This window comes from Paramormyrops kingsleyae, chromosome 18 (genome assembly GCF_048594095.1).
Source record: "Paramormyrops kingsleyae isolate MSU_618 chromosome 18, PKINGS_0.4, whole genome shotgun sequence".
Classification (NCBI taxonomy): Eukaryota; Metazoa; Chordata; class Actinopteri; order Osteoglossiformes; family Mormyridae; genus Paramormyrops; species Paramormyrops kingsleyae.
Window position 1 is genome coordinate 25,897,881 of NC_132814.1, and position 24,955 is coordinate 25,922,835.

The following is a 24,955-nucleotide window of genomic DNA, read 5'->3' on the forward strand; positions in this document are numbered from 1 at the left end:
CAAGGTACTTCTTGGGTTATTCTTGAAACATTCGTTCTTGGGTTATTCCTGAAACAGTTTTTTTTAATGATATATTGGTATTTGTATTGAATTATATATAGTACAAACAATCCAAACCTAATAATGTTGTTAAATACGATGTCAAATGTAATTGGATAACGACGTTCCAGTTTGTTTATTATTTTATTATTAATAATGTCTAATACGTTGAATCTACGTTGTTTTGGCTGGACTCATCGTTAGATGATGAACACGTGGTGCATCTAAATTCGGCTTCAACTAAATGATGTCATATCCGTTTGGGAGTCACGAGCTCTGTGTCAACTCCACTCCTTAAATCCACGCAAGTTGTATTTACATTTTAATTTAATTTAGCGGTAGCCAGATTAAAATTAACTTCTTTAACAGTGGGATTTGTCGTTGTAGTATGTGTGGCGATTTTATCAATTAATAGAAACACGTCCGTATGATATGAGTTAGCTGTCGGTTGCAGATAGACTCCCGACAAGAAGCCTGAAAACAGTCTACTTTTAAGCAAAGAATCGAAGATACTAGATGTATTTCATTGTAACGAAACAGCTGAGTGTTTAGACAATGTTACATCGTTGTTTAGTAAGAATGTAGTATAAATAATATCGAAGAGGAATATTTTGATAATATGTTCAGTCTTTCAGTTTTAAATAGCGGCATACTGTGACAAAGCATAACATAAGTAATCTGCGATGTTGAAACCGTACAGCTCACAGGTTTGGTAGATTTTTTCTCCAAAAGTTTGAACATTGAGTTGCCTGGATGTCTCGTTTTACGAATTATGACAGTTTTCCGCATAGATCGTTGTTAAGCAAGAACGGCGTTAACTTCAGATAAACAGTCGTTTCAGATTAAATGTTAGATAGCAGAACCACGTTTGACAGCTAGTTTCAGTATCCGTAATTTGAAATGACCACAGTTTCCAGAAGCATTTTCTTCATTCGAAGAAATTCGCATGGTAATATGCAGTTGGCTCGCATTTGGTAGCTACTTTATTTTAAACTGTTTATTACAATAATTGTGATTAGTTACCTCTGTGCTACTTAATGGTGATAAACTATGTAAAGGAATCTTCATTAACTAGGTTAGTTAGGTTGCAGCTGAGTTTTAATGTTTCCCCATGCACTCCTAGAACCGCTTCATTTTGCCAAATCTTTTTTTCCCCATAGTTCCCCTATTTTTAAGTAACATGACTCGCTCGTGTGCATGTTTATTGTGCTTTTAAAGGTGTAATATTGAAAAGATCAGCTCGATGGGAAAAGTCTTTCCTGTAAAATACTTATAACAACCCTTTTCATAATTTGAGGCATAGTGGATAACAAACGATAGTCCTACTGGAGAGTATCTGAAATCTGTAGGCAAGGAAGGGGACAAAGGCTCATGGATCAACCCAGAGTTATAGACCGGATCCTGGAGAATATTTCCCTGTCCGTGAAGAAGGTAGGTAACAACTCTTCGGCATAATCTGGACAGACACTGTTAAACTGGCATTAAGTCGTCGTCTAGGTTTATGCAGAGGCTTATGAGATAATATAGTATTGGAAAATTGGCAGAAATTTCTCCATGTTGGTGTATCAACGGTGATAGTGTTAGTCAGGATTGTTAAGGTCATTCTATAGTTATAAAGGCTTTAGTATTACATTTCCTCACGTGCTTATGTTACATTCTGCGTGACTAAGGATAATTACTGGATATTGGATAACTGAGTGTTGTGCACTGATTTTCATGCAATTAACGTCTATAACATTCCTTTCACCCCACGTTTTAACAGCTTTTCATAATCTCCTCTTACATACTCTTGAGCAGGTGTTATAGCGCGGTCCTGTTTCGTTATCTAAAGTAGTTTCTGTAGTTTTTTAATCTATTTATTTTGCTCATCGATTTTCTTGTTCCTCTTGTGATTGACAAATGACAGACAGGTGACAGTCTTTCCCCATTTTTTTTTTCTTCCATTTTTCCAGTAGAGGGCCATCAGGTCACATGATAATCAGCTGCTTGAAATTTGGATTAGGTCACCCATTCAGACTGGTGATCCTTGTTTAATTCCTGCTTTATGTTTTTCTCTGTGATGTAGTGTGTTGTCTTATATTGACGTAATTAACTATACATGTGGCTGCACTGGCCTGATGTATCTCTATTATAATCATCTGATGTATCTATTATAATATTGGTTATATTCAAAATAATTTCGCAATTACGATAAAATTGGTCACCAAAGAAATATTATTTTATAGTAGACCAGCATGCTTATTTAGAATTGTTAAAACATTAATTGTGTACAGAAATACTTTGCTTTAGGCTGCATTTGTGGGGAACGTGGTTTAGTAATGGAGGATGCTAAGGTTTAACTAGGAAATTTTCCATCTGTAGCTGCAGAGTTACTTTGCTGCCTGTGAGGACGAGACACCAGCCATCCGGAATCATGACCGTGTCCTGCAGCGTCTGTGCGAGCATCTGGACCATGCTCTGCTCTATGGGTATGTCAGCGTATTTGCATATGAGTATTTACATGTACCCAGTTTGTTGTAGTTGGGGTATAAACTACCTGTGAAGGTCATGTTTGGGTTCAACACCTCCTCCTTCTTGCATCTCTTCTAGGCTTCAAGACATCTCCTTGGGTTATTGGGTTCTAGTTGTGCACTTCACTCGTCGGGAAGCCGTTCACCAGATTGAGGAGCTCCAGCACATCGCCACCAACCTCGGCCGCAGTGAGTAGAACTTCTGTTAAACGGCCAGGTGGTTACAAGGTCAGGCTTTATTACTCTATTCAGGAGGTTGTTAATTCAGGCCCTAATAGGCCACTGTTCATGTACCCTGAATAATCAGAGTATATTACTTGCAGTTATTTCACCCAGCCAGTTAGCTACTCCCTGACCATGACTCTTTATACTCTGTAACTTTAACTGGTTGGTTGAAACAAAATCTTGGTCTAAATTTTTACTTTTTTGACCTGAACTATCCATCTCTGTCAACAATGACACGTTTTTGCATGCACACACCCTGCCACTATCAGAAATTCTTTAGACAGCAACTGTATGTATTAGCACAGCTTGTGCTGACAGACACTGTAGAGACAGACTATAGAAAATGTATTGCTTTCACGTAAATAGTCTTCTTTTGCTCTCCCACATGATATCCATCAGACCCTAACAAGGGAAAAACGTTCATGAAGACTTTAATTTTTTTTTTGTGCCCATAGTATTGCTTCTTGAAAGGCGGTTTCCAGTGACACAGCTTGAGTGCATGCCTTAGTAAGCAGTTGTGTCTGGTTTGTGTGCAGGCCGGGCATGGCTGTACCTGGCACTGAGTGAGAGCTCGCTGGAGAGTTACCTCCGTCTGTTCCAGGAGAACCAGGCACTGCTGCAAAAGTACTATTTCAAGTAAGGCAACTGCAAGTGCTGCGCTGCTTACAGAAGGGAGCAGGTGGTTAAAAGACTGCATGCTTGACATGGCAGTCATACTTCAAAATAATATCAGTCATACCAATATATAAAACATAGGGGATTGAGATGAACTTAGTATGTATGACTTTGTTTACATGGGTTCCTTTGGAATAGCAGAGAGGGAAAATCTTTGTTTTAATTTAGCCAGTGAAAGACCGAATCTGTTGTTTAGCCTAGCAAGGGAAGGCACACAGTAAACCACTGAGGTTGGAGATTTGTTTTAAGTTTGCCATATCTGCATATTCCGAATTGCTGCTGGGGCAGTGTTCCGATTACTGATGAGACAAAATGTTATGAGGAAACCAAACGCTGCATATCAGCAGCCAAACCCTCATTCCACACGTGATGTATGGTGGGGGAGCCCCATTATTTGGGGGGGGGGGGGTTTGCTTCTGTGTATGTACCCCTGAATTTCTATGTAATCTTCTAGAATTCTTGGAGTTTGAGCTACAGAATCTGCAGAGATGACAGTATACAGGAGATGATATGCATGCCGCAATCTCAGCTATGTTGCTTCACCCTTTCCTTACCCAATTGGCAGTGTAATTCCAGCCTTAACTTTCTCCACTGGTATAATGATTACAGCACATTTATTGTGATTATTTCTGTGTACAGTTGTCTGCGTACCTGCGTATCTGTTTATATATATTTATATATGCTGATAATCAGTTTATGTACTTTGTACCTGAAATGTGATCTGGTATTTCTATAAATGTTAATTAGTGAATAATAATTAAAAAAATAATTATACTAGCATTATACTGGCTGAATAGGATGTCAGAAGCTTGGGGGGGCACAAGGACCTAATGAACAATGATTAAGGAGATGGCAAAGAAAGCTGGACCAGCAGCTAAAGATCTACAGCCATCTCCTGCACATGCTGGGATTGATGATCATGAGTTATTAAAAGTAAATACTGTGAAAGAGAGTGTTCATGGGAGGACATAACATAATCTGCATTATCCTGGAAGAGTTTGTAGTATGATCACTCAAGTTAATTTTTATGTTCACCTACTGAATTGTGAATGTGTCATGTGTCATGCTAAGAAAATGCCCTGGCATCCTGTCAGACTGCTTCTCAGCAGTGAGCTCTTGGCTTCCTGGAATTGACCCCAGATCTTCCTGCTCCCTCGTTCAAAGATGGATGTAACATTTTTTAATCCAGATTGTTTCATTTGTATTAAATTGGTGCTGGAGTGTGATTACAGTTCTCATCGGTTCTGAGTTAACAGGTTCTGTAGGAGATATTGTTAGTTTTTAGCATAATTTAATTTTTTATATTATGAACACACACTATCTTTATAGTATCTGGTATGAAAAAGGAGAAATTAAGCCCAGTAGCATTAGCTGGAAAAGTATTTTACCAAATGCTTTTTTCAAAGACCCGCAACTCTTTGAGGACCTTGAAGACCTTGGCAAAACATAAAGCCAATGTATAAATAATTGAAAGGGAATGATTTTGAATGGGGTAGTGTGTGTGTGTGTGTGTGTGTGTGTGTGTGTGTGTGTGTGTGTGTGTGTGTGTGTGTGTGTGTGTGTGTGTGTGTGTGTGTGTGTGATGGATGGGTGGGTGGGTGGGTGGGTAGGTTGGTTGGTTGGTTGGTTGGTTGGTTATGGATATATTACATTGTGGGGACCAGATTTAATGTGATTAAGGACCTGTTATTTTGATAATGTATGAACCATTTTTCTGGTCCACACAAGGGGAAACTAAATTTTATAAAAATCTGTGACAGCAATCGAAAATGCCAAAAGTCTTGTACTTTGTTTGGTTACTTATGGTTAAAGTTATGGCTGGATATGGGGTCATTGTTGGGATTTGGGTTTTGTCCATAGAAATGAATGGATGGATATCCAAAAAGATATGAATGTACGTGTGTGTGTGTGTCTGTCTGTCTCTTTCAGACATGCCTTGGTATGCAGTCATGATCACCTCGCCCTCTTCCTCACCCTAGTGTCAGGACTGGAGTTCATCCGCTTCGACTTGGAGCTGGTATGTTAATACTTATTTTCCTCCCTCTCTGCCGGGTTCATGTGCTGCATGTACTCAGCTGTTATCACCTGTCCACTATTCTACTGGGTTTGTAAATCAGGTTTTTTGTTTGAGTTTATGGTTCAGTAGGTAGCACTGCTGCTCACACCGGCAGGGTCGGGGGTTTGAATCCCATGTGTATGGGGTTTGGATGTTATCGTCATGTTGTCACCTTCTGAATGTACCCTGTGCTGCCTGTGATAGGCTTCTGCTCTCCCTGCTCCCCCGTACTGAATTACAGGTGGCAGATGGATGTTTGGTGCCCGGTTAAAGACATCAGTATAGTTTGCTTCACTCTAATGAAAATGACCTCAAAGCATTTATTACAACAGATAACAGCCAGACTGCAGTTCTCATCACTGATACTTCGTATCATTTAGATCAGGGGTGGGCAATCTTCTCCGCAAACGGCTGGTGTGTGTGCAGGTTTTCACTTCAACTCTCTAATTAGGTCACTAATTAGAGGACTGATTGGCTGAAGAGTCCTCACACCTGGGTTTGAACAGCTGACCTAAAGGTTATACCAAAAACCTGCATACACACCGGCCCTTTGCGGATAAGATTGCCCACCCCTGATTTAGATCATGCAAATAGGCCACTTGCATGTTTTTATGTTGCTGGAAGAGACATACACACACACGCACACACGCAGAAATGCAAACTTTGCATGCAAAGGTGGAGGTGGATTTGAAGCTCCCAGTTTGGGAGGTGTGAAGGATTTATAGTGAGAAAGATCTCACTTAAGGATTTTATTTTTTGTGATCATTGTGATTTTAATAGTGCGCTTAATATTTCACATGTACTGTACTGTATATTGTGTGCAATCAGACTTTATTATAATTATTTTTGTTTGGGGTTTTCTCCTTATTAACAGGCTTATTGTGATGATAAACAGCTTTTTAATTGTATCGGTATGATATTTTGATTTTTTTTTTTGTTATCATGCTTCTGGTTACGAGTATAAAGATGTCAGTTTAAAGCTTTTAAGTCTTTACCATGTAAACAACATAGATGATGAACTTCTTAGGTGGCTGGTTATATACACCATATTGCCAAAAGTATCGGGACACCCCTCCAAATCATTGAATTAAGGTGTTCCAGTCACTTCCATAGCCTCTGGTGAATAAAATCACCAGGATAAAATCATCATAGGTGGCGCCACGTAAAATCACAGAGCGGTGACAACGCATGCTGAGGCGCACAGTTAGCAGAATTCGCCAACTGTCTGCAGAGTCAATAGCTACAGAGCTCCAAACTTCGTGTGGCCTTCAGATTAGCTCAAGAACAGTGAATAGAGAACTTCATGGAATGGGTTTCCATGGCAGAGCAGCTGCATCCAAGCCTTACATCACCAAGTGCTATGAGTGGATGAGTCTGGGTTTGAGGGGTACCAGGAGAATGGTCCTTGCCTGACTGCATTGTGCTAAGTGTAAAGTTGGAAGGGGTATTATGGTGTGGGGTTGTTTTTCATGGGTTGGGCTTGGCCCCTTAGTTCTAGTGAAAGGAACTTTTAATGCTGCAGCATTCGAAGCCATTTTGGACAATTTCATGCTCCCAACTTTGTGTGAACATTTATGGGATGGTCCCTTTCTGTTCCAACATGACTGTGCACCGGTGCACAAAGCGAGGTCCATAAGGACATGGATGAGCGAGTCTTGTGTGGAGGAACTTTACTGGCCTGTAAAGAGCCCTGACCTCAACCCAATAGAACACCTTTGGGATGAATTAGAGTGGAGACTGTGAGCCAGGCCTTCACGTCCAACATCAGTGTCTGACCTCACAAATGCTCTCCTGGAAGAATGATCAAAAATTCTTAAACCTTGTGGACAGCCTTCCCAGAAGAGTTGAAGCTGTTATAACTGCAAAGGGCGGGCCAGCTCCATACGTCATTAAAGTTCATGTGTGTGTGTAAAGGCAGGTGTCCCAATACTTTTGGCAATATAATGCATCTTGGTACAGAATGTTTTTTCTTGGCACTCTGAATTAAGTGAGTAGAACTAGATAGAAAATGCTAGATATGCATCTTAACATACAGTTCAGTTTTTTCATTAATGAATTTATTCATATTGTCTGTAATATTGTAAGATGGTATTATTGTTTGCGAGTCACTTTGCCAATTAAAGTTAAAGGAAATGGTAAGAGTTTGCAGTGCCCCTCAATTTTAAATGGTTAAATGAAATAGGAAGCTATAATCTGGGATAATTTTGCTGTAATTCTGTAGTTTAGTGAAACCATTTTTGATTTGGACAGCATCATGGGTTTGGCAAATAGCTGCACTGTGCAGTGACTCCCCTTAAATTTCCCGCTCCTCTTTCTTGAGCAGGACGTTCCATACCTCGATGTGGCCCCTTACATGCCAGAGTACTACAAGCCGCAGAACCTGCTGGACTTCGAAGAGAGGCTGCCCAGTTCAGATAGCCTGTCCCTGCACTCCTTCACGTCTCTGACCTCTACCAACCTGGAGTGGGATGACAGCGCCATTGCCCCCTCCAGTGAGGGTATGGAATCACAGCGCCATAGCCCCCTCCAGTGAGGGTATGGAATGACAGCGCCATAGCCCCCTCCAGTGAGGGTATGGAATGACAGCGCCATAGCCCCCTCCAGTGAGGGTATGGAATGACAGCGCCATAGCCCCCTCCAGTGAGGGTATGGAATGACAGCGCCATAGCCCCCTCCAGTGAGGGTATGGAATGCAGGCCAGATAGATGACCAAGCAGTTCACGTTAAATTTGTATGCAAAAAATGTAGGTGAAATTTTGATGACCTGTTAAGTAACACAGCCAATTGGTGAAGGAACCACCAGTGTTCTGTCTCACACTGAAGAGAGTGCACTATGTTGTGAAGGTTCATGTTAATGAATATCCAATTTAGGTATTTGGGCCTGCCTGATTTGTAGTAATGCAGATAGTTATCAGATTTATGTGTAGTAACCTTTCATGCTAATTTTGTCATACCAGTATATTTCTTGTTTATCTTCTGTTCTTCCTTAGTCACTCTGGTCATACATTTCCACCTAATGTCTCATCCCTCCTTTTTTTAGATTATGATTTCGGTGACATCTTCCCTGTGTTGCAGTCAGTACCAAATGCAGAATGGGAAGGTGGGAAATGGTTACCCCCCCCCATGCACTTTCCTGTTTATTTTCCCAGCTTCACCCAATTAACCGCTATGCACCTGTATAAACCTGCATGTTCTAACATTTACACATTTTCGGTCATCCTTGCCAAGGCAGGCCGTGTGTAAGCTGTGTTTGCCCCAGAATCGGACATCCCTCTAATTCGGAAACAACATAGATGCAACAAAATTATTTTATGAATTTATCATAAATTACCCCTGTATTTTACATTTAAGTGTGTATGTTTCTATATTAAGCTTATGAACTGGTTGGAATATTTATTGTAAAATAATATAACATCTTTACAATGTTACCAACTGGTAGGTTTTTCATTTTTGGAGCCATTGCGCTAAAAATTTAAATACTAGTCATGACTGATGCTCATACATTTTCTAATTGCTTATCCAGTACAGGGTAAGAGAGAGCCTCTCTCAGGAATCGCAGGGCAGGGAAACACCCTGCATTGGATCTCAGTCTATTATAGTGTGCATACATGCATGCATGCCATGTAGAGAGGCCATTCTGGCTCCCTGCATGTTTTTGAACAGTGCAAAGCTACATGTCACATAGATGACATGCAAAGCTACATGTCACATAGATGACGTGCAAAGCTACATGTCACATGGGTGGGATTTGACCCGCCCCAATCCTGGAGATTCCAGGCAACTATGCTGCCCCCTGGCCCACACTGCCAACTCTGGTGTCGTTACTGAAATGTGTTTTTTATATTTAATTTTATTTCTTGGTGTGGGGTTGTTTACCAGGAGCCTTCTGGGGGAGGTGTCATCCGTCTGTCTTAGCGCAGATTCCTCCACATACAGTATCACTATCTTTCTGTAGTAACAGTGGCTGGATTCACAAACAGGACAGGAGGACACTGGGATTTTCTAGTTGCCCACAATTCTTTAATGAAGATGTCGTTTTGTGCATGCCTAACTAAGGCTGGGCCATATGGCAAAATATTTTATCATATCTAATTTTAATAAAAAATCAAATTGAATTTTCCTGATTATGATAACCAAATAGTTTTACTAATTTACTATGGAGCCTGCGATAGGTTTTATGATAAATTATGCCAACAACAGACTCATACCTTAATGGAATTTGTGTAAAAATACTACATTATAATTGTCAATTATTCAAGAAAAAATGTGATATAGCCTACACACTAGTCACGTTACTCAAACTGATGACGGTATGAATGTTCATAATCACGATACGATATTTTACCATTATATCGCCCAGCCTTATGCCTGACAGTCTGTGTCTGTAGCTGATTAGTAGGCACAGCCTTTCTTGGTGAGTAGGTGTATGTGGCTGTGCTTTCTGTTGTGTCTCCTCTGTTACTGTCTGTGGACACTAGTGTGGTCTTGTTTGCTTCCTTGGCATTCACTATAGCGATATCGGGGTTGGCATTTCCCTCCTTTCTTGCAGAAGGAGACCTGACTGATCCGGCCAGCTGCCCTCGCTCCGGTGCATCAGATCCCCAAACATTCATCAGCACTCCGCTGTGCACAGGGACTGGGCCAGGGGAAGTCGTCCCACGCAGCCCTACGTTTCGCTACAACCCATTCAACGAGGAGCCCAGCACCAGCCCCTCAGTCACTGTCATTTCTGTGCAAGTATCCTGTCCGGAGGATACCACAACTAAAGGGGAGACGGAGGGTGTGGGCACAGACCTAGAGGTCATCAGGTCAGTTGTTCATGGTTGTTCATTTGCATGTTGCCACTGCTACTGGTGCATGGGAGCGGTCCCATTAATGTCGTGTGATTCATCAGAGTGGGCCGTCGCAAAAAGCCAGGAAAGAAGCGCCGTGCAAAGGGAGGCTTGGACACTGTGACCACCCAGGACAACATTCCATTGAACAATGACATTAACCGAGGCATACAAGAGGGGAATGAGGAGATGAGACCCAAACATCAGGGTTCTGAGGAGGAGGAGGCCGAAAGCCTGCTTCAGGTTCCAGAAATGTCAGACACCTCCATGGAGAGTGTGGGACAGCCGCTACAGGCAGTGGTGGACCGGCTGAATGGACCTCTAGACAGCCAGGCTGGTGGGACAGGGGGCAGGGCAGGCAGAGTCCCCAACGGGCAGCAGTTGTGTCCCGGAGGCACGGAGGTCGACGCCCCTGACAGATCCCAGGTCCCCAACGCTGGCTTCCTGCTCCCAGCCCCTGCAGATTTCTACCACTTTGCCCCCCACAGTCTAGACCCTGCTAGCCCAGACGGCAGCCTGTATGACTCTACAGAGAATGGGCAGCAAGAAGCTGCTCACGGCGGCCATGAGGATGAGCATGAGGATGAGGATGAAGGAGCAGAAACGAAAGCTAATGATGTCACTTCAGCTGTATCATCAAAGGTGGACCAGGAGCAAGCATGTCCACTGGCTGCGGAGGCAGGTTCTGCTGTCGGTAATGAAGAGGAAGACGAGGAGGTGCATGGGGCCAGCCCCCTGGACTGCAGTCATCCTGCGGAGTTCAGGTTGGATTTTACTTTCAGCATTACACAGCGACTGATGAGCAGCTCAGTAGCTTTATAAACTGCAGAATACAGGCAGTCTCCAGGCTACAAATGAGATCTGTTCCACAATTCTACCTTTGAGTTGAATTTGTATGTAAATCAGAAAAAGCATACTAAAGTACATAATAATAATTAATAATAATAATAATAATAATACACAATAACAAAAGTAACTACGTTATTGCACCTTAAGCCGACAACCCACTGATGCTGTGCAATCTACATAGCATGCGTGGGTTTGTTATTTCGAAGCATTAACTTTAACTGAATTTTATGGCATTATGGCAATTTGTTCGTACATACAAGTCGTCCGTAAGTGGGACGTTCTCAACCTGGGGGCTGCCACTAGTCTGAGTCTGGCTTGGGTGGCTGTGCTATGGATTGAAAAGCACACAAGCAGCTGGAGCTGACCACGGTGACCGTCTTCTAGGGTAGATAACAACCACCTGTTGCTGCTAATGATTCACGTCTTCAGGGAGAATGAAGAGCAGCTGTTCAAGGTGAGCTGCGGTTTCTGTGTCCGATCTCAAGTTTCAGTGATGCTTGGTTTCCTCATCAGTTGGGTGTGACAGGAATGATGTCCTCCACTCTGGTTCTCCTTCCAGATGGTGAAGATGAGCACAGGCCACATGGAGGGTGATTTGCAGCCTCTCTACCTGCTGCTGACTGACTGTTACATCTACCTGCTCCGTAAAGGTGAGTGCAGACTTCAAAGCCACCATATTCAGTGCAGTTTTGGAAGCTAATTGAAGTATTTCATTTATCAGCGATCTGTTTCATCCCTGCATACAGTGTAGGTATGGTGGCTCTCTCCTTGTACTAAATGTGTCGTGATTTTTGTGAGCCAGCAAAGCTGGTGTTGATAGCTGAGAAATCTATGATAGCTGGCCCTAGGTGTGGTTTTACTCTGCTGATTAGTGGTGCTGGGAAAGCATGCATTTGATTCCTGAGGTCTAGTTCTGTTGATGGAACATGGGGTTTATGCTTGTGCAGACATTTTGAAAGAGCAAAGGCCATTATGTTAGCCATCCTAAGGAAGTCTAAAGGCGAGGCAGCCATTTTGAAGCCTTATGCAGGCAAGGTTGCCTGAGTTCGTCTCTTGTTGTTGTTTCACTGCAGACAGGTTTGTTTTTATTAAAATACACTTTTCCTCAAATAAAGGGGGAATATTTATTTGGCTTTCCAGACACATCAGAAAGTTCAGCACAGCACAATAAAAACATGATATTATGAAACCATCTTGTCACTTTGAGAATGATTGGCCAGCTTTGGGTGGAGCGATTTCCAGCATTCCAGAAGATTGGGTCACATTTGTAGCAGGTGTGTCTGGGGCTTTGCATGTATGTACATGCTTGGATGTCATTCTTATGTGTGTTTGGACTTTGGCATTATAGTGGACTCCCTTTGAAAGGTGCCTCTGATTTCTTCAACAAATACTGGTGTGTATACACAACCATTCAATAGTTTGGAATTGCTCAGAAAATTTCGCATTTCCCATGAGAACTCATTTTTATTCATCAAATAAGTTGCAAAATTAATTGAAAATATAAGCAAGACATCGACAAGGTTAGAAATAATGATTTTGTGCTTCAGACTTTGCTTTCATCAAAGAATCACATCCTTGCAGACCTTTGGCATTCTAGCTGTCAGTTTCTTGAGGTAATATGCAGAAATTTCACCTCCCTCTAGTGGGACTGACTTGATGGGCCCTTCTTTCGTACCATACGGGCAAGCTGCTCCCATAACAGTTGAACAGGGTTGAAATTCAGTAACTGCCTTTCAAATCATCCTACATCCAGTTTCTGTGTGTTTTTGCCCATTTTAATCTTTTCCTTTCTTTGGTCAGTCTTAGACGTGGCTTTTTCTTGAAGTTCTTCCTTAACGTTCATCATCCCAGAGTTGCTTCTTCAGATGTGACTGGTGTTGTATTAAATAATAGATAAATAATAATACATCTGCTTAGGATTTGTGAGGCATCTACTTCTCAAACTAGAGACTCATGTTTTTATCCTTCTGCAGTTGTGCACTGGGACCTACCTACCGGTTCTCTTTCTGTCCCCATTTAAACCAGTTTGCCCTGCTTGTGAGGGGAGTGGCACATAACTTTTGTATGATAGCTTCAGTTTCTTAGCAATTTCTTACATGGAAAAACCTTCTTTTCTCAAAACAAAAATAGAGGAATTTCTGAAGAAAGCTTTGTGACCATTTTAAGAATAAATGAACCCACAAATGACGCCCAAAGAAGGCCAGTTATATTGCTTCTTTAAACAGTGCTAACATAATTGCACAAGGGTTTTCTAATTATGAATTAACTTGGGAATGGCTTACATGTTGTGTAATCGAAGCAACGGCGTGATGGTTGCTGAAAAAGGGCCTTCGTGCAGTAATGTAGAAACTGCATTACAAATCAGCCTTTTCTATTTATAATAATCATTTACAACATTAATAATATATAGACTGTATTTTTGATCAATTTAATGTTATTTTAATGGAATTCTCAGTGATTCTAAACTTTTGAACGGTAGTGTATGTTCTTGGCTGTGACTTTTTGCAGGATAACCCATTAAACCCTCATTTGGAATTAAGCATCCAAGGTCATTCCATTTTAATTCAACATTGTCTTTGCATTTTTAATTTAGATTAAATTTGGCATGTGAATTACACATACGTTCCAGAGGTCAGAACTGTGTGTGTGTGTTTTTTTTTTTTTAAATGGGGTTTATCACCACATATACGATGTTGTCCTGTTACCGCCAATATGTGTGACTGTCAGCTGATGGCAATATCAAAAAAAAAAAATTTAAATCCAAATATCAGCTCGATATATCAGTAAGCATTAATCCACGCTCCAGAGAGAGGAGCGAGGGAATCACTGCATGCAGTGAGAGATTATCACCGCTTAAGATTTCCAGTTGGTGGTGAGTGATGTGATGCTGAGTGTTTCTGGCTCTTACACCTTTATAGGGAAGTTACCACTGAAACAGTCACTGCTCAATGTGAACGTGATGCCTGTGCTCCGTCTCAGGTGCGGCCGAGAAGCCCTATACGGTGGAGGAGGCTGTGTCTTACAGTGAGCTGGATTATATCTCTGTGAGTCAACTTTCTCTGTGTTGCCTGCGTGTCACACCAAATAAGCGCAAAAAATAGACCTTTCTTTTTATCAGGCGTTAAAGTGACATGTTTCGCATTCGTGCCCAAGTTGAGAGTGCTACCCATGTGTGTCAGGTGGGGCTGGATCAGCAGACCTTCACACTCGTCTGTACCAATCGAAGACGCCAGTTCCTCCTGGACACTGCAGATGCTTCACTTACTGTGTGAGTTGGACATTGGACACTTGAATCTGTTTTGCTATACATTTTAATCTTCTCATGCCATCCATCCCAAACACTGTCTTGTAGCTGGTTTCTGGGCGTCCTGAGGTCTGCCATGATAAAGGGCTGCGGGGAACCACCGTATCCCGCCGTCCTAGCGGATGCCACCATGGAGAAGCTGGCCGTTACTAAATTTGTGTCCCAGGAATCACAGTGCGAGGTGGGTTGTCTGTCTGTCTTTATTCATCATTTTCTCATGATAGTAAGTACATGTAAAATTTCCAGAGCTGTCTGTGGCATTGGTAAAATCTATTGCATGTCCTAAATAACCAAATCGGGCAGAAAAGGATTAAACTTCACTTTATAAAGGTGGTTTCATAAATTTAGATTGATGTGGCATTGATAAATTTAGAATGTAGTGAGAATTATGTTTCTGTTTAAGCTGAAATTGTAATGATGCACAATAACATTGTACCTGAGTTTTGGAAATACCAAAATGTTAAAATTTTAGATTGGGGAAGGGTAGGTAGTAGGGGCTGGACAAGATCTAAAAATCTGTGTGCCATCGGGGGGAAACATTGGCTAGAAGGCTGATCTGAAAGCCATATCATGAATTCTTGTTGTTCTGCTTTGTTGTAGCCTAAGCCTACTTTCCTGATTTAATGCGATATTCACCAGTTAGTCACGGTCAGATATTGACACTGGGTTTCTTTTCTGATGCAGTTGATTACTGATAATATCATATTTCCCAGTCTAGTAAGTGGTAAATGGTTGTACCCACAGCATAAGCTGATTTAGATTACGGGTTAGGCAACGTCATATGAAGTTTTTATGCAACACAAATATAAGATTTTTTCCAATTCAAAGTAATAAATGTGAAGTAAGGAACATCCATCCATTTTCCAAAACCGCGTATTCTATTCAGGATCATGGGGGCTGTAAATTTGAAAATAGTTGTCATTTACAGTAAACTAAATAATATCTAATTACAGAATGGATATATTAATATTTAGTGCATTTCTGGTAATTAGCTGAATCTAAATGAATAGTTTCATATTAGATAAATTATGATGCAAAGATAGTGTATGCATGGCCAAAAATTTAGCATCGATTATCTGCCTCACTTGTACATGCTTTGGATGAAAGTGACCAGTGAAAGGAAATTCAAGCAAGTGCAGCTGTAGATATTAATCTTAATGTTTTCCAGCAGAAATTAAATTCCAAGGCTTCTTTTTTTTTTGCAAAGCCAAACAAGAGTATGTTGATCAAAAAACTTTTTGCCGTTCCTTTTCCAAGCCTGCGTTCCTTTTCCTGTACTCATGAATAGTAAAGGTTGCTTTTCTCCAGGTTTGTGCAGATATGTTTGTACTCTAAGGGCCATTATCTCCCATTGGGTGCTTTTTGCATATTCTCCTGTCGGCACTACGGTGACGCCCCCAGGGTGTAACCCGAAAAAGAAGGTGCTACAGCACTTATTCGTCACGTAAGGAGAGGGTTACACCTTTAGTGTGTTTGGCAAACAGGAAAACATGGAACACGACCTTTTTAATTTACTGTGTGACTCAAATTAAAATCCACAGAAATCCTACAATAAAACTTTATCAAAATGTACGTCACTTTGGATAAAAGCAACTGCTTAATAAATGTTATGCAAATTACGCTTATGTTTTTATTAGTGAATCCATGTGCTTTTTGGTCTTGTGCTTTTTTCCCCGCTCTGTTCAAAACAATTCTGTAAAAGACCAAATATGCGTAACCAATATTTGTGGTGTAAATGTTAGTGATATTAGTAGCATGGACTGAAAGTTTAGAATGGATTGCTGGTAAATATATAATAATAATAATAATAATAATAATAATAATAATAATAATAATAATATTATTATTATTATTATTATTATTATTATTATTATTATTAATAAGGCACTGCCATAATCCAAAGAAGCTTATACGCTACAGCGTAGGCTGCGATGTATTATTCCAAACCAATTGCTAGTTACTGCCATTACAAACCCGCACATCTACCCAGTTAAGCGTAGAATGGTTACCAGTTAGTCAGGTATTATGGTCAGGTAGTTCTGCCAGTCTTTGCGGCAAGGTGGAATTGCCAGAATAAATGAATCACGGGCTGAGTCTGAAAATTTGGCTCAGACACTCAGTCTGACTCACTGTGTCTGTCTGAGTCACAAATGACTGGGACATTAATGCTTTGTTGCCGTTTCCTGTTTCTGTGCACCTGTTCATTTTCAGCAGGTGCCTTTATGGCAACATGTGTTCAGTCTGTGGCCCGGAAGACATTTATGGAAATAGCCGCCCAATAAAAAGTTCCCTTTATTCTCCTCATGTGCTCTTGTGTGTCAGGAAATTTGATAAAGGCACTGATGTGGGGCAGCATTGCCTTGACACAGAAGACGGGGAAATGTGCACTACATCACAGACCACCCACTGGAAAGATCTGGTTGCCATGATGAACAAAGTGCTTGTCACTATCATGAGGACCTGCAAGAAATTTGAGTGGCTGTTGCAGCCGGACAGTCGTTCAGCCAGGAGACGGCACAGAAAGATTAGCGTTTCACAGTCCACCATAAAATGTGCGATGCATTCAATATCCGTCAATTGAGGCAAAGTATTTGAGAGCAGAGTATTCTTGGTTGTCTGTCTTCTCTCACTGTCTCTGCACCCGTCTCCGTCTGTCCCACTCTCGCAGGAGCAGAAGTACATGCACATGCACTGTGGCTTAGGATTGCAAAGACACGCTACTCTTTGCACCTATTTATAATCATCTTAATTGACTAAAAAAATTGTTTCAATCAGACATTTTGCCTATTTGATTCACCTGCTGGCCATGATGACTCACTGACACCAAGGGCTAAACTCACTGACAAACAAATGGTTGTTAACCATAAATGAAAATGCTGAAACAAAATTCAGTAATTACCAATATTGAAAGTAATAATGTTTAAACAGATATGGTGTTGGACAAATCATGGGAAGGTATATAATTCAGCAAAGAATGAAAAATCCATGAGTCACAGTTGTAGAATCACTGGGCTGGATTGCTTCTCCAGGTCTGGGAGTGCTTACATCTTTGATTACACACCATCTGCATGCTCTGGGGTTATTTGGGAGCATTAATGAATGTTGCTTTTTCTGCTTTTATGTCCTGATTATTTTGTTCGGTTTACTGATTCAACCTCTGGTTGTGCTGTACAGGTCTCTGCAGTCTCTATCCACCTGTATGCCTTGGTACACTGGGAGGACCCAATGGATATGACTGTGTCCAACCAGTCAGCTTCCTGCGGCCACTCTGACTCCAAGGAAGGACCCCTGCTATATCTTGCAGGAACCACATACCTTGGCAAGGAGCAGTGGAAGAGCTGTTACATGGTGCTCAGGCAGGTTTTTCTTTTGGCCTCATCCATATGGTCCTGCATATTTCAGTACTTTATGTTCGCCATATTGTTTTGCATATGATACTCTCAATTGGTTTTAGTAATATATATTCAGTATGGCAAAAAATCATCATCACGATTATTTTGGTCAGTATTGAGATCACTGTTCATTTCATTGAACTTCAAATGTATTTATTTTTTAAACACTGGATTTCCTTGAACTCTAAATCTAATTCAGTGGAGAAACAAATAAAAAGGAGCTGGAAAGGGGTGCTGTGGATTTATAACAAGACAAAACGAGAGCATCACTGTGAAATGAAATACAGCACAATAATTGTTTCATCTTGATTATTTTGTTTTAATAATCGTTGGAAGTCGAAATCATAATTGAAAGTAACATTTGTTCAACATAAGCTTACTTCAATATTTGGATTTGTATTGATGCATTTTTTTGGTAATTTCTCTTACGTTTACAAATCAAACGTATGATTCCCTATGTCAAGGGAATGGTTACCAGCTTCTGCATGTGTTCCTAAAATTGTAATATATTTAATCTTATATATCCTTTCATTTGTTGTAATGGTTCATACTGACTTCAGTAGCTATAGGCTGCACTGCTTGTAAAGACCTGCAGGATGCAGTATCGCTGTACCTCTGCTTGGCTGCCATTGCTGAAACGTGTCATAATCAACAGTTGCTGACTGACAATATTCATACTGATTCTTCTGCTTGGACAGCAATGGGACTTTGTACCAGTACGCAGAGAGAACAGATGTAACGCCACTTTTGTCAATCACCATGGGGTAAATACATTATGGCTCTGTCCTTTACTCCTCACCACCCTGTGTGTGTGTGTGTGTGTGTGTGTGTGTGTGTGTGTGTGTATGGAAGGACAGACAGTTGGATGTATGACAGTGCCTGTCTCCCCTGTAACTTCATCGCTTCAGTATGCTTTATTTCCCTTCCATGTGCTTTGTCTTTATTACCTGGCAGTCTGAAAATGTCTGGCTAAGGAAAAGGTCAGAAGTAAATCCTTCTCCTGTTCTTCCCTCGGTCTTCCTGTAGGGGGGAGCACTGTGGCGGCTGCAGGCGCTCCCACTCTACTGAGCGTCCACATGCTTTCCAGATTATCCTGACAGAGCACCCCGCACTGCAGCTCAGTGCAGAAAATGAGCAGGACATGGCCATCTGGATGCAGTTGCTCTGTCAGTCTGTGTCCAAAGGGGTAAGGCCACAATAATCTAAACCAATACGGGGACCTTATGAAGGAAAACTTGTGGTTTTAGGATCAGTCCTCTGTAGAAGCTTATCTTATTAGTGCTGTAATTCAAAAAGAATATTTCAAACTTTGCAGACACATTGCATGGGTGAAGATACAATTTTGAGAGAAATTGCACCAAACCTGAAGCAACACCGCTTTGTGGTACCAAAGGGAAGGGTGACTGCAGAAGACACTTGATCCTGTGAATGTAGTAACTGGAAAAATTTGACATGGATCTTATTATCACTCCACAAGTACATATGGATGAAAATCTACCTCTGATTTCAAGACAAATCACACCAAAATTGAAGCAGCAGTACTGGGTGGCAACAAATTAAGGAAAGAGCAGCTGTAGAAGACATTTGATCTTGTGAATACAGTAACCCCAAAAGTATTTGATGGATCTTTTTCAGACTTCCCAGGAACATTGTGTAGGTGATGATCTAGGGCAGGATTCAAACACACTAAACCTGGTAACACTTATTGAGATGTTTGAACATGGGAATATGCAAATTGTGCTGGATTCTGGACCTCCAGGACTGGAACTAGGGAACCCTGATATAGGGCCTATTTTATTTTGAGATAAGTCACACGAAATTGAAGCAGTGTCACTATAATGGAGGCACATGAAAGGACTGCCACAGACATAGATCTGGTGAACCTGCTTACATTGAGACAAGTCACACATAGTTGAACTTGTGTTTGGAGAGGTGGGGAGAGTGTGTAGGGGGACTAGAGATTGTAGAGGTAGGGGTGTGGGATGAGAAGGCATCGGGTTGGGGGAGGGAGAGGCGGGGCCATCCAGGTAATACATTGCTGTCATTCTAACAGCATCAAGTTATTTTTATATGTACTGTCTAGTTGATAACCGTAGTGGAAAACCTTCAGAACTTTTTGTCACCTGTCCAGCATGGTTAAAGTATGTAGGGGTACTAGAGATTGTATACGTTGGGAGGTGTGAGAGGAGTAGGGTTTAGATGGGGTCATCCAGGGAATACACTGTTGTCATTCCCACAGCATTTAGTTATTCTCCAGTTTCATACTAAATAACTATACTAGATAAGTATTTCCCTCCTTTTCATCTCAAAATTTGCCACACTCCGGTCAGGATTATTGCATGTTTGCATGTCTTGTTAATTTTAACCTGATCCTGGGTATAAAGCTTTGCAATTCCTCTTTCGTCCACATGAGGTGTTGGGTCATAAATTTGTTCAACTTGTATAACTGCCATATTGAAGTGGTGTCCGTAGAATTGAACTGATCAGTCAGTCATATCTATGGTTCCTGAGTGTGACAGCCACACAATTCCTTTGTTGTCCATTTCTCAAACAGGAAAAGTAGTTCTTGGCCTCATTTCCAGTTGAGCTGGGAGCTGTTTCCCCAGTTACCTTAGGGTGGTTTTCCACCCACTTTGAGAAAGTACCAAAAGTACGGTACATCAAGGTGTTGGTTTTCCACTGCCGTAACTGGTACTGGCACTGAATGACATCACAATGCGAGGTGGGGTATTTTGTGCTGAATTTGACAAATGGCTAATATATTACACAGCTGGACAATGTGAGATATTAATATCAACATCGCATGCTATGCATGTACAATTCTTATATCTCTAGTAAGCTAGATTAAGATCAGGCTTTTTCTTACTTTCAATTCTGTACAGACATCATAGCGCAAGGAGTTTGTTTTGCTGAAACATTATTACTCTGTCATAGAAAAAGAAACCTTAGCAAACCTTTGCAATTCTAATTATAATTTCTTATACAGATTATCTATTATATGTAAAAAAAATCATCTTAAAGACATTTGTGAACTCCTTTTTGCTTTATAAATACCCTATGGTATATGCATGCTGTCATAGTAAATTAAACAAAAATACTTTTTTAAAATTTCTTGTCATGCCATTCTGATCTTATTGTCTGTTCTTCCAATCGGATCACAATAATTTATTATTGTTTTTTTTTTTCTACTTCGTTTTATCGTTGCTTTCTGAGTTCGTAACTGTTTTCAAGTTTGAGGCTGTACTGCATCTGTGGCTGTTTGCATAACCAGTTTACAAAGAGAGTGTTTCAAGTCCCCACCCAAGAATACCAAAGTACCAAAGAAGTTCCCCAACTGTTTTGGCACTTTTGGTACTGGTATTCCACCAGTAGTCAATGGAAAAGGGAAAGTACCAAAAGTACGTGCCCTTAGAGTTCTAGAATCTATTGACCCATTATTTTCCACCCACTAATCCAGCACAGTAATGCGGGATGCTTGCAAACACAGAGCACAAGTCCGGGGACACCTTAAACCATGTCGCAGGGCAAGTACTCTGACAAAACCACACACTGTGGATAATTTGGGGAAACAGTTCATCAGACTGCATGTAAAGTGGGTGGACCCAGAGTGTCTGCATGAAACACAGGGAGTATACGCGAACTCCACACCAAAATGACAGACATGGGACAGAAAACCACAACCAGGAGGCTGCACTGCTAACCACTGCTGCCTCATTGTGGTGCTCGCCCAGACAGGAAAACACGGATCCAAAGATGCAAGCAACAGCCGGCTTTAATGGCGAGATCAGAGCAAAGGTACAGACAAGGATCAGCAATAGGCAGGGTCGATAGTCGAAAGCGAGGGTCAGTAGCCAGGGAATCCGTCCTACGAAGAAGCACGGGGACACGACCACACAGGGTAGCAGGGACGTGACGTGCCGATCTCGGCAGGGAAAGCGGGTCAGGTGGGGAGCGGCTCTGGGAATGGAAAGGGGTAAGGCGAACACACTAGGCAAACTGAATTGGCGGGGGAAATAGGGCAGACGAAAGACACAGAATTGCTCAGTAAGGCTCAGAGTCATTTGACTCAATACTTCGCAACGTGCAGCGGCTTCTCGGTCTCTATTGAAAGCCCGCTAATCGGCTGTAATGCTGCGCACCCGTTGGGTTATGCCTGCGTGGGCGTGACACTCATTTCCTGAGAAGTTATTTAATCTAGTCATTTAGTCTAGGAAGTCAGCAGAACAAGGATGTAAAATCAGTCAAGACATTTTTTCTTCTTTGCTCCCAGGTGGTTCCTCAGGGAGTAGCTCCCCCGCCCTCTATCCCATGCTGCCTGGTTCTGACGGACAGGAAGCTGCTGACCTGCCATCAGGACTGCCAGACAAACTTCTTTCGCTTGCTGGGAGGGGCTGAACTGCATGACATTACAGCCATTTGCCTGGAAATGGACAAAGAATATTGTGTCATTGTAAGACACCTTAATTTCTTCATAGTTATTGAAACTTGCTGGACTCACTTGTACGTTGTAGGGGTTTAATATTTGTATTATGTTACTATTCTAAAAAATGCAAAACACTAACTGCATATTTTATCAAAGTTGAGTTATGACCACAATCGGGTCTCTCTGGCAGAAGGCTAACAAAAAACTCTGTGAAAATTACAGCAACTGCAAAATCCACACTAAAACCACAACAAAACACCCTTTTTCTTAGTTTCAGTCTCAGCTTACTTACTGTGTTTTACTTTTGTAGGGCAGTATTAACACTTAACCCTCATTTTAAGTCCACAGTGTCAGTATTTTGCTGGTGATGTGACCTCCTCTTTTCTGCAGGAGTTTTCAGTAGACAGAGCTCAGTTCCTGCCTCCATGGGTCCTTTATTTCAGCAGCTGTGAGGAAAGAGCCCGTCTGTTGGAGGCCCTGGAGAGCAGCTGGAAAAACATCTTTAAGGTATCACTGGCATTAAAAATAAAATTTCTAAGAATTATTCTGTGTTTTCCACTGGATTTTTACAGCATCTACCCTCCATGTTAATCACGCACAGGTGTCCCTGCCCCGTAAGGCCATGTTGGACCCCTTAATGCGGGCGAGGTGTAGGGAGGCACTGGGGCTGATTCGCAGTGCTTGGCAGCGCAGTGACAGCCTGCAGCGTGGTCGAGCTCAGAGGGAACCTTGGTGCTGAAGGACAAAGGGCCTGTTTCACTAACACCTGCTGATTGCATGGATAACGGGACCTGGAGGGTGTTCCACAAAGCAGGATTTCTCAGTTTGCTAGGTTTACTCAAGCTAGAAGTCATGATTGTCCAATTAGAGTTTAGGTAAGGAACATTCCTATTGGACAGTCATGACATCTAGTATGAGTAAACCTAGCTAACTGAAAAGTCCCCCCAGATCAGTACATAACTGAGATTATATTCAGCAGTAGAGCCCCTGAAAACAATAGGCTGTCTCATTCAGTTATAATTGCATAGAGGTAGCTGTGGCACGTTAAAGTAATTTTGGAGGTAGGACTTCTGCCTGGTGTTCAATAGAATCATCAGTTCTTCTAATCAGGAAAGTTAATGTGTGAAATAGCAGCTCAGTGTTTGTGTTCATCCCTGAGATCAATGTGGCACAAAATTCCTTTCACCAGGCACTGGTATGAACCAACCCCAGTAAAAGGCAGAGCACCACCTGTGTGTGTGTGTGTGTGTGTGTGTGTGTGTGTGTGTGTGTGTGTGTGTGTGTGTGTGTGTGTGTGTGTGTGTGTGTGTGTGTGTGTGTGTGTGTGTGTGTGTGTGTGTGTGTGTGTGTGTGTGTGTGTGAGAGAGGTGGATACACTGGTGTCATAAGAACCTAAACTGGTTCCATCACACCACAGTCTGTTGCTAAAACTGCTTCCCCAGAACATGCAGGTATGTTTTCTAAGTGTTGGATTGGTGAACAGGCAGAATTTTAATATAGACTTTCCTCCTACGGTATCCCAGGTCACTCTAGTGGACAATATTGCTGCTTTCCCTCAAGCATGTAGAATCTCTATGAAGCGGTACATGGCACGTTGTTGGTGCCTGATGCCAACACCAAAAAATGGCATAAAATGACATGATAAAATGTCAGGAATAAGCTGCCCTGGTTACAGCTTAGTACACTAATGGGAATTGCTTGCACAGAGCAATAGTACAAAGTGTGGAATCCCTCATTGTCAGTAGTTTTCTTTCGTGTACAGTGACTAATAGACTGAATACGAGAGCTGATGTTTTCATTAGTGCTGTTACACAACTGTGCCATACAGAAGTGCTAATGTAGACTTTACTGTACATGATTTGGGGGATTTACACGGTTTAACTGATGTGTATGAATGAGAGCAGGAGAATGCAAGCAGTGGTTGCTTCTAAGACAACGGTCACTTTTTGTGTGTGCATATTGCATGCATATTTATTACTTTTTAAAATATTAAGTCACTTGCATGTTTTGAGCTGCACTTTGGAATTGCTTGATGACCTTAAAACGTGTGATGACTAAGAAGGGAGTTAGACCTGCCATCAAATATTTTAGGAATGAAGAGGAGTTGATCAGGGTACACTTGAATATTGTATGGACATTGCTGGACAATGATGGAGTAAAAATTTTTGACTGGTCAAGCTTCACCTTGAATGTAAAAATGGTTATTCAACCATTCGTTTTTATTTTGTATGTGACCATTTGAAGTATACAAATACGGTAATAGGATTAAATAATTGTATCCTAACAAAAATATCCTTGTTGCATATTAAACCATGCATGTTATAATATTCCATCAATATAATGTATATATGTACAATGTTGTGTAAATATGCAAATAAAGACATCTAAATTGGTCTTCATGCTCTAAAGCCCTGTATCACCCTCAAATGGTTTGCACAGCCATGTGGTCCAACCCATCTGCCCAAAAAGTTCAGTTTCTTAGGAACAACTATAACTGATCTGTATGGCAGGGGAAATGTCATTGAAAGATGTGTGGGAATCAGGCCAGGCAGAGCTGACTAATAATGAGCAAATTCACTCACCTCTAGGATCATTATATAAGACTTCAGTTTTCTGTCACCTTGAAAAATGTTTCCAGACCCTAATTATA

The 24,955-nt window shown here is 41.4% G+C and overlaps 1 protein-coding gene across 3 annotated transcripts; it reads left to right on the forward strand.

Moving 5' to 3' along the window:
* Positions 1-283: 283 nt before the first annotated feature.
* LOC111853933 (pleckstrin homology domain-containing family M member 2-like) lies at positions 284-24,699 on the forward strand. Of its 3 annotated transcripts, XM_023831380.2 has the most exons (21): positions 284-1,470; positions 1,992-2,058; positions 2,401-2,507; positions 2,629-2,738; positions 3,311-3,410; positions 5,379-5,466; positions 7,829-8,003; positions 8,546-8,605; positions 10,055-10,313; positions 10,400-11,101; positions 11,571-11,640; positions 11,746-11,836; positions 14,166-14,230; positions 14,366-14,454; positions 14,539-14,671; positions 17,665-17,846; positions 18,581-18,646; positions 18,909-19,068; positions 22,153-22,332; positions 22,696-22,812; positions 22,907-24,699. In XM_023831380.2, the coding sequence occupies exons 2-21, from the start codon at positions 2,011-2,013 to the stop codon at positions 23,042-23,044; spliced, it is 2,940 nt and encodes a 979-aa protein (XP_023687148.1). In that variant the 5' UTR covers positions 284-1,470; positions 1,992-2,010; the 3' UTR covers positions 23,045-24,699. The 3 variants fall into 3 exon arrangements, with proteins under 3 accessions (XP_023687148.1, XP_023687147.1, XP_023687149.1); XM_023831379.2 differs by lacking the exon at positions 1,992-2,058; XM_023831381.2 differs by lacking the exons at positions 1,992-2,058; positions 8,546-8,605.
* Positions 24,700-24,955: the final 256 nt, after the last annotated feature.